The sequence below is a fragment of the Nothoprocta perdicaria genome, unplaced genomic scaffold, assembly GCF_003342845.1.
Source record: "Nothoprocta perdicaria isolate Ctin4 unplaced genomic scaffold, notPer1 scaffold_243, whole genome shotgun sequence".
NCBI classification, from domain to species: domain Eukaryota; kingdom Metazoa; phylum Chordata; class Aves; order Tinamiformes; family Tinamidae; genus Nothoprocta; species Nothoprocta perdicaria.
This window is the reverse complement of record NW_020455470.1, coordinates 695169-705160: the sequence shown is the minus strand read 5'-3', so window position 1 is coordinate 705160 and position 9992 is coordinate 695169. Positions and strand designations below refer to the sequence as shown.

Sequence of the window (9992 nt, the reverse complement as noted above, 5' to 3'; positions counted from 1 at the left end):
AAATAAAATAAAATAAAATAAAATAAAATAAAATAAAATAAAATAAAATAANAAATAAAATAAAATAAAATAAAATAAAATAAAATAAAATAAAATAAAATAAAATAAAATAAAATAAAATAAAATAAAATAAAATAAAATAAAATAGGATTTTTTAAGTTATAAAATACTAGGAATTCAGTCCCAAAAGAAAAAAGGGTTCGGGAAGGTCAACAGGGATGCCCAGCTGACCCAGGTCCTCTGAGGTCAGGCTGCATTTGACCTGGAGGACTCTGCACCTCCAAGCAGATACAGAATTCTGCAGCACAAGATCAAACTAAAGGGTACGTACTCACTAATGTTCCCAGCTCTCCTCCCTCGGACAGCACCAGGCCAGCCCTTTCCTGCAATGGCACCACAGCTGCTTAGGTTGTCATCCAGACCACATGCTTCACAATTGCAAAAAAAAATGACCCTTCAGCACTCCAATCTGACCTGCATGCCCGGCCTCCCTTGTTCCAGCCCTGAATTAATTGAGCTGCTGCCTCTACCATTCGCGACGGGTCCCCTTCCTGGCTCTGTCATCATGTCTCTTTGGGAAGTGGTGATCCACCAGCCTCAGTGCTGGCTGCCATAGGGAAGAGGAGGGCGAACTGAGCACGGAGACGGGGCTCTGCCCTCCCGGGCTGCTCTCTCTGCAGTTTCCATCCACTGCTGCAATTCGAGGAACCTCTCGGTAAAATGAACAAAACAAACCAAGAAAACTGGGTCCCACAAGACTTCTAACTAGAAAGGCTTTTGGCCAAGTTGAAGAAGATTCTAACACTGAGTCCTGCACAGAGCAGTGGTTTCTCTCCCTTGGTCCACGTTTTTGACTCCAGAAATGCCTGTGACACCCTCCCCCTGCCACTGAAGGTCCATATATAAAACCCTCACAGACGCCTTTGGGAAGGCCAGTGCAAGAGTACAACCCTCAGTAGTCTTTGTCACCATAGTCATTGTAAAGGACGCTTAGTGTTTGCTCTTCGCACGTCTTCTTGAGGTCGCGGCTGAGCTCGGCCCAGTTGAGCCCGTAGGGCTTGATCTCGCTGTAGCGGCAGGCGAGGAACTTGAGCGACGAGCGCTGGAGGCTGATCTTGGGCTCCTGCAGGAGGCCGTGGCACCAGCTGCTGAGCTCCCCGAGCTGGGAGAGAATGAGGCCTGCTTTCCTGCAGGGAGGGTGGGCCAAGGGAGAGGCCAGGGGGTGGAGAGGGGGCGGCGATGGAGCAATGATGGGGAGATGACAGGAGGGACAGAAAAAGCGTATGAGGAGAGAAAAGCAAAAGAAGGTTAAGGACACTGTGACAGCTCCTGGAGGGAAAAAAACAGAGAGAGTAAGAGTCAGGCAGCAGGAGAGTGGGGAAGCTGCCACAAACCACACAACGGAGAGGAGCTGCTGCCTGAGGGACGGCGATCCGACAGGGATGAGGAGGGACCGCGGAGCCGGGGTGAGGAAGTGCTGACCCTGCAGCAGCATTGCAGGTCTGAGTGCCCACCAAAGCTAACCGTACCAACGTGTGGGGCACCACCACCACCACCACACTACAGTGTCCGCTGCACTTATCTTGAGATTCATTTTATGCTTCCCCGCTCTGTCCCCCCTTCTTCTTCCACCTTGGAAACCCACACTGTATCTGCAACAAGACCGGGTTTGCTAAGGAAGAGATAGAGAATCACAGCTGAAGCTGTGAAAACTTCTATATCCCTTGGAAAAATAGTAACATGAGTCTTGTTAGACCCGTAACAGTCTCAAATGTCATCGTCTGTCACCACGGAAGCTATTAGACCCCACATAATAGGATGGAGAATCAGGAGCAAACAGTATAGAAAGCAGTGCTTATAACTGCGGAATGGAGACAAAACAAAACAAAGCAAACAATAAAAAGCACAGGAAGTCATCAGGCACGAAGTCCTGGGCCAGTGGGTACCTACCAAATGGCAGGACATCCTGCAGCTTGAGTGGGACATGAGGGAGGCGAAAAGCACAGTCCTGAGCACTACTGTGTGAAGACATCACTGAGTGCAACTAAGTGTAGACTAGCTTGAGATTGTGCTCTACAAGGGATAGATGTAGATGTCACAAAGAGATGAGTGCAAACATGCGGCGCACAAAGACGAGCAAGGCAGTGACTACAAAAGCAGTGTCACAGAAGGACATCCCTTCCCAGGACTGACCAAAAGAAGGGAAAGACGGAGAAAGAAATTCAGGGGAACAGAAAAAAAAAAAAAAACACTCAAAATATCATGCCTGTGGTCTGTATACATCTGACTCACGGGGTCAGTATGGAAGGCTGGAGGAATGCTGAAAAATATGAATCTTGTAAGTACAATACATGAGACTCATGATGTGCGCTTTATAAAGTTCAGTAACATACTTCCAGGAAATTCAGGAAAGCGCCTTACAGGAGGGCATGAGAGCTAGAAGGAACACATGAAGGCGTACAATAGGAATTTGATCCTAAAAAGTTCTGAGACAGCAGGTAATGCAGGAAAGTGCCCCACTTTTCTTCCTAAAATTTTGCTTCTTCCAACTATAGAGAACGAAACAAGGAAAATCACGTCCTTGCAGTTGCCTTCAGTAAAGGCTCCTCGTCAATCAGCCTACAGCCTGACTGCATAAACCAGCTGAGAAGAACTAGGAAAGAAGGTCAAGTGGCAGACAGAGAAGAGATGCAGAATCTCTAGCACGAGAGGTTGGTAGCACCCCCATGGCAACACAGCCTTGGTGCAGGCATGTTCTCATAATGGGGAAGTATTAAATTAACGGTCTCTCTTGTTAGATGAGATACTGGGACAGCTTAGGTTATTGTGGTCAAATATATCCTCAATTATGCCCTCTTCTTTCACTTTTTTTTTTTTTTTCTCTTGGAGACTGCACTTCTCGTGTTGGTATCAAGAACAACACTTAATTCAAATAAAACACACTATGCTCATTTTAAACTTGTCTAGCACTTCAGGTGATCACGGGAAATACAGTAAACACGATGGTAATGGATCCAAACAACACATCTTCCTGACCTGGAAGGCCTGGAAACCCAGAAAAATATTTACATTTCCCAAGAGCTGGGATAAGCTTCCTAGTCAGCTTCAAGGTCTATTTATGGGTTGGCATTATCAGGTAAAAGAAGACACATCCCTTTGGTGGCTATACCTCAGCATCCACTCAGCACAGAGCAGGCAGTGGAGACGCAAATCGCAGTGCTAAAGTGAAAAAAAAAATCACATTTTCTGTTAGGCAAGGAGGGAGGCTGTGCAGACCACATGGCTGTGTTCGTGCTGGTTTCACAGTTCATGGGTATGTGTCATCGGTTCAGATGCTGGCCTAAAGCCCTTAGGAACCAATACACTTCAGATCAAACCCTATCTTCATTTGTTACCTGCTGTGGTATAACTTGCCTTTTCCTCCATTCCTTCTCCTCACACAAACTATGGGGTTCTCTGCAGCTCTCCTTACATCGGCAAGGAGCAACATGTTTCCATAAACTCAAATAAGTTACCTTACCTCCTTGCTTCCTTCAGTCCAACAGCTATCATCACTGAGAAGGCAGATGAGCGAGCCACAGTTGAGCAGAGCCAGGGACACCACATAGCAGCATGGAGGAGGACTAGCATGGTAAAGTCGGAGTAGTGTGGGTCCCTATCCAAGACTTGAAAGGAGCATCAGCAGCAGTCAAACAAACACTCTGTCTGCTGGCTAAATAGTGTCATCTGCAAGTGATTTGTCCTGTCACCACCAGTCTGCATGCTTCGCCCTTGCAGACGATCAAACAGGAGGTCTGCTTTCCAAGTTTTGTCATCACCAGACCCCACTGCAGCTGCCTAAATGTTTCTTTCCAAATAGAGCGAGCTGCAAACACTTCATCAGCAACTTGCGTCATCCCATCTGAAATGCTCCAACATTTCCAGAGGGTAGAATTAACCCTCTCACTCGTAGATTCATGCAGCAAATGGTAACATTTAGGCAATTCAAAGCTGGATTTCAGTGGCATTTCTGTGCCAACATACCTCTGTGCTGCAGAAGCAACTTACGCTCCATGTTCTGCTCACTGTTTGGTCTCCTGAATGGTGTAACAAGCAGCGAAAGCCATGCTTGGCCTTGGCAAAAACAGTCAACTGCATGATGAGTTCAGCCAGTCAGATAGAAGTTTATCCATGCCTCATACAAGCCATCACAACAGAGGTCAGATGGTCTGCGCAAACCAGTGTGTTCACATGTGCAAAGAGAAATAATTGGGCTCAAGATGAAGGTGAGACTTAGTCCAAGCTTGTTGGTCTCACTCAGCAGTCATGGGAAAGAAGTAACTCCGAGAAGAGAAGCCTGAGCCTTCAATGGCAAGACTCGGACTCCAGGGACCTACCTCCACATGCTCTGTTGTCTCCACCGAGCTTTGAGTCACTGCCTCAAAGAGTTTAGATTTCTTAGATTGTAAGTAGGAACAAAGGAAAACAGCAGAGATCCCAGCTTTGCCCAGGACTCAAAGCAGGGCTTCTGAGGAGCCCTGGGGAGCTAAGGTACACTTGGAGGCTTCCTCACCATGCTGAACTAGGAGTGTCACCTAAAAGAGACCACATATTGCTAGAGAGACACCTCAGCTATTTGCTGAGCCTTTCAGAGGTCCCAGCAGAGAATTTGAGGATAGAAAAGGTAAAGAAGATCTCTTATATTCTGCTAGAAACCCACAAGTGATCGCCTAGTTACCACTTTGCAGAGCCCTGAGAAGCAGGACTAGATGACAACTATCTGTGAGGCTGGGAAAAGCAAATATGGCATGTGGGGTAAGGGCCAAACAGGCATCTAATAGGTAAGAACTGTCACCGACAGGCATCTGAAGTCATCTTGATTACTTGATGAGCTCAAGGCTCTAGTTCTTTGGAGGCTAGATGCTAAGCACCACTACAGTCCACACAACCTGCCAATCCTGCTACCTAATCTGTGTGGGAATATCCATGTTGCTGAAAAACCACCCAGACAAATCCACATACCAAAGGACTTGCAGAGAAGTAAACAAATTGACTGCTGCCGTGATCACTGGGCATGAGGTGAGGATCCCTTCAGCCAGAAGGTCCCACAAGGGCCTGCAGGAGCTCCTGGGGAGAGGACGTGGTGCCCTCCTAGGAGGGCCAGAACTGTCTCACCCAGGAAGGACATGGAGCAACCTCCCCGAGAATCTGCCATGGCACTTCACGGTTGCCCAGGCACAGAAAACACTTCTATCCATGGGATCACCCTACAAGACCAGAGGAAGAGATAGAAAGGCAGCAACACACAAGTAATTCAGAGCTAATATCAATCCACTTGCCTGCCCTGGACCACAAATTCAGGACACAGATCTGAATTCAATTTGAACCAAAGGCAGAAAAAAAAAAAAAAAAAAGAGAGAGCTAAGTTTGACTTTGGCATGTCTCAGCACTTGTGCATATGTTTACATGCCCAATTTTATCCATCATCTTCCACAGCCAAGCTTCTCTTTGTCACCTTCTCCAGCAGGCTTGAAGACACAACCACCTCCTTGTTTCTTCATCTCTCAATCCATGCCCAATGGTCCCTCTATGCAGCCACATTCCCTTCCCTTCTTCCCTGGAACAACCTCCATTACACACAGGTGAACCATTTATTTTTCCAAGACTTTCTGCCTTTTTGCCTGAGGCAGCAGCTACTGAAAGAAAAACAGAGTCCCTTCCCTGGCCCCTTCCTTTTCTGCAAGGCATGGAAAGAGCAGGCCAAACTCCAGAGACAAAGCAGGGACAGAGGGATGGCAAAAGATTATGGGTTGACAGCACTCCATCATCTTGCACCTTGTTTAGTTTCTATAATCCATCAAAGGTAAGAGATTGGCTGGATCCCAATCACCGCACAGCTTGGGACTGTACGGAGAGCACACTGTGAGACTCTAAGCAATAGACAAATTCACAGGTTAACAGGTCTGTCTGGCTAGAAAAACCAGTTCCTGAGCATACCTGGGTCCCAGTTCGTCTTCACAGCGCCAAGTGAACTCCCCAAAACTCTCATAGTGCTGGTTGTAGTGGTAGAGGACACGGTGCAGGCTGGGAGAACCTAGATCCAACAGGGTGTTGTAGGCTGTTTGCTGCTCTTTGCCACTGGTATAGCCATTGAAGAGGTTGTAGATCTTGTCTGCTATTTCTGGACAGAAGGACAAAGGAGATACTCACAGGAGTATGTGGAAAAGGAATAGACAAAATAATACAATGGGACAGGGCCCAGCTTTAGAAACCCAAAAGACAAATCTTCTGTTGCTTTTACCAGAACTAAGCTTTCTCACCCCAAGATATAATTCACATGATACCAACAAGCATGTGCCCCTGGTGCCCTCCAGCCCAGCCCTCAGCACCCATGAAGCTCCCGAGGCCATCTCAGGTGAAGGAGGTCTTGCAGCTGGGGCACAAAATGTGACTTCAGATGTGCTGGGAGGGAGACATCCATATTGCAGATCCCAAGCACCACCCAAGTTGGGGGCATATGGCCTTGGGAGTGTGGAGAGGGCAGGTAGGGAGGTCCTGCAACAAGATATGGGAACACAGATTCAAGCTAGTCCTGAGCTCCATGCAAGGCCTTTCCAACCCACGTTAGAATCCCAATCAGGGCTCCATGTCCATCAACAAAGCTACTTCCTAGCACTCTCCATCAATGTGAGGCAGTTCTGCCCACGAGGGTCAGAGCGACTGCATGTGCAGGCAGCTCCTTCCAGCTCACCTTGAGCTTTCACATCATCTACCACAGGGCAGGGGGTCTTGACCGTCACATCACTGGACCTGGAGCGTCTCCCTGTGTTATCAACTCCCCACAGCGTGAACCTGGTAGAGATGGAAAGCAGTGAAGATGTGGGCAGAGCAAGGGTTCCTGAGCCCTTGCATTCCCATCTTGTGCTGGACAGCTGTCCCTACATGCAGCACTCTGCACAAATTGTTCTTGTCCACCTTGCAAGCACCTCTGGAAGCACAAAACAGCCCCCTGAGCTGGTGCACAGCCCAGTGGTCCCAGCTTCTCCCCTCGCAGTGCTGGGGGAGGGCTGGCGGGCAGCGCACTTGCATGCAGAGCGGGGTGAGGCTCACCTGAGAGCAGGACGTTGCAAAGGCAAGAACGAATGAACATGAGCGATAATATTAGCAGGTGCCAAATGGAAACATCAGCACTGTGCTCACGGTTACGAGCAGAAGCAAGGGCACTGCAGCGGGCAAGAGGGAGCAGCGAAGGACAACTCACATGTAAGTGGTGTCGGGCTCCAGGCAGCGAACGATGAGGGAGATGGTGGAGGACAGCCTGTCGGGCACCTGGGCCGGCATCGCGCACGGCGACTTGGCCCCGGAGATGATGTCGTCCACAAAGCTCAGCACCGTCTCTAGGGAGAGAGGGGAGGATGCAGCACTGGTGAGCACCCAGCCATGTCATCCCCCGCGGCCAAGAGGAGCTGCCCAGGAAAGGCTCGGAGCCTGGGAGCTGGGCGGGAAGGGCCGTGTCCGCCTCAGCTGCTGACCGTGCGGACAGGGAGCTGTCTCAGCTGGGACATGGGGCAACTGGGAGGCAATGAGGGAGCAGCAAGCACCCATCCCACCCACCCCAGGGAGATCCGGGTGCTGCTGGCTGGCTGGGAGACCCCCCTTACCAGTCTCCACCTTGGAGTGGTCCATCCTGTCAGTGACTTTCTCCTGGCGGAGGAGGTAGTCAACGATCTGCACCCCAATGGGCGGCTCCGAGTGCTCCCACTCCAGCACTACCAGGGTGCTGCTGGGCTCGTGCACAGTGGACAGACGCAGGCTGGGAGGCAATGGCAGCTGGTCAGCATCTCGGGAGGGAAAGGGCTGCTAGATGCCCTCCTGCCCGCCCAACCCGTGTTTATGGCCTCCTTTCAGAAATGAGGTGAAGCTGTAAACCGCGAGAGCAGAGGAAGCAAGGGCAGAAGTGAATCCCTTTCGCCTATGCTTCCTGGTTATGGAGGTATCTGGTCCCTCAGTGTCCCCGGGGCTCCTTCCCTGGGTTTGCTCTACCAAAAGACATCCAACAAATGTTCCTCAACACACAGCTTCACCTAGAAAAGATGCCACATCTCTGCACCCTCTGCCTCCCATCGAGGTCCCCCTTGCTGGCCCCCACCACGCTGGGCCACCATGCTGCTGGGGACGGTTCCATCCCGTGGCCAGGGTGCTGGGGAAGGCCCTGCCATGGCCACCTCCTCCAGGAGCCAGCGCACCCAGCCGGCACAGCCCGCAACCTACGTGGGGTGCGGGAGAGGCGCGCAGGTGGGCAGCCCGTCGGCCCCAAAGGCACTCGAGTCACACCGGCACCAGTCCTCAATGACATCCCCGCTGCCCGAGCACCACAGCGAGCTCATGGTGGCCTCCTGCAAGAGCTGGGCGAGAGGAAAAGGTGGTCAGTGCCGGCGGGGCAGGCCCCTACCCCGCTGCCACCACTGCACACACGGCTCCTCACCCGCTGGGTCTGGTTGTTGGTGACCAGCTCGTAGATGGGCGCTGCCTTGGTGACCTCGAGCAGGATGGGCTCAGTGGGTGCGTCGGGGCCAGAGGTGACGTGGCAGAGCGGGCAGGACGGGGGGCAGCGCCCTCTGCTCTGGCACTCCATCCGCACGCCGGCTGCCATGCGCTTGGTGCCCGACTCGGAGAGGCTGGCGATGTACTCCGGGAAGGTGAGCACCTTGGGGTCTCGCTCCCGCTCCTCCGACTCATCCGATGGCGAGTTGCCTGGGGAATGGGCAAAGCATAAGCAGCATAAGCACGGACCCTGAGCTAACAGTTAGGTGACGCTGTGGGGCTACTGGCCTGCCTTGCTCCCAGGAGAGCAGGCTTCAGGGCAACGGCGCCCAGAACCCTCCTTGCTCTGCAGAAAGAAAATCCTGACAGGTCTAACACTTGGACGCTGCCATTGCAAGTAGCTCTGTCTCCCTGTGCCTCATTTTCCCCAGGCACGGACCTCTTCCAGCTGCTCTGCCCAATGCTGAGCGTGTAGGTGGTCAGACTGTCACAGAATCACAGAATCATTATGGTAGGAAAAGACCTCCAAGAAGCTGTCCTTGCACCAGCTCCAGTTCCCACGAGAGGGAGCCTCCTTCTCGCAGCTACAGGCTCACAGAGCCCTCGCCTGGGCTCCGTCCTCCATGCCCTACACTGAAGCCCTCCACCAAAACCCTCTGCCAAAACTCTTTGGTGACAGCGCTCCTTCTCACCAGCCTTGGCACAGGAGCCCTCTGCCCCTCATGCCTGCAAATGATCCCTCCTGCCCCTTCTGGATTGGAGATGACGACGATGACCCTGATCGTGAGCTATTCGGGGTTTAAGGAAGGAGCATCTCCCTTACTGAGCGACCCAGCTGCTTTCTGACCCATCTAGATGGTACTGCTTGGCTCTTTACTGGTTGCCAATGGGATAAGGCGAGTTTCCCAGTTTTACAAATGCTGTCTCCATAATAAAAATAAAAAATACATAAGCATAACTATACATTAATAATTATGCATTACCAGATGCACTGTGCCAGTGGCCTGCCTGTGGGCAGCCACGGCTTCCCAGGGTGGCTGGGGCTGCTCTGAAACGCAAGCCCATTGCGCACAGCATCTACTGCCACTCCTGCTTTGAACAAATCCCCGCGGAATGGAGCCAGAAAAGCCAGAGGACCCTCTCATCAGCCAGCTCCCCCGCTACCCACTGCCTTTCTCTGTGTCTCAGAGACTCATCTGTGCAAGCAGAGCCAGCAGGAGCCACAAGCATTCGTAGGCAGGGGTTTACACGAGCACAGCGAGTGGGAGGAATAAGCCAGAGAAACAAAGACCTCAAATCTGCACTCTGGCAGCTGCTGTCTACCTGCGGCAGCAGAGGAACGCACTTCGAAAGTGTATTTATTTCCAAGCATCTCCAGGTGCTCTGAATGGCCTCCGTAGCCACAAGCCCACCGACCCAATGCCACCAAGAGTTTCTCGGGTATGAGTACCTCTCCACTGCAGACCTCC

At 51.3% G+C, this 9992-nt stretch overlaps 1 protein-coding gene across 1 annotated transcript in view; it reads right to left on the bottom strand.

Moving 5' to 3' along the window:
- Nucleotides 1-202: 202 nt before the first annotated feature.
- Nucleotides 203-9992, bottom strand: part of ASTN1 (astrotactin 1) — a 50632-nt gene continuing 40842 nt past the window's right edge. The window contains exons 17-23 of the mRNA XM_026039821.1: nucleotides 8465-8733; nucleotides 8251-8384; nucleotides 7641-7792; nucleotides 7241-7376; nucleotides 6731-6831; nucleotides 5977-6160; nucleotides 203-1187 (exon numbers count right to left, since the gene is read on the bottom strand). Of these exons, the coding sequence (XP_025895606.1) occupies nucleotides 953-1187; nucleotides 5977-6160; nucleotides 6731-6831; nucleotides 7241-7376; nucleotides 7641-7792; nucleotides 8251-8384; nucleotides 8465-8733 (1211 nt within the window). The 3' untranslated portion in view covers nucleotides 203-952. The remainder of the gene's footprint in view (nucleotides 1188-5976; nucleotides 6161-6730; nucleotides 6832-7240; nucleotides 7377-7640; nucleotides 7793-8250; nucleotides 8385-8464; nucleotides 8734-9992) is intronic.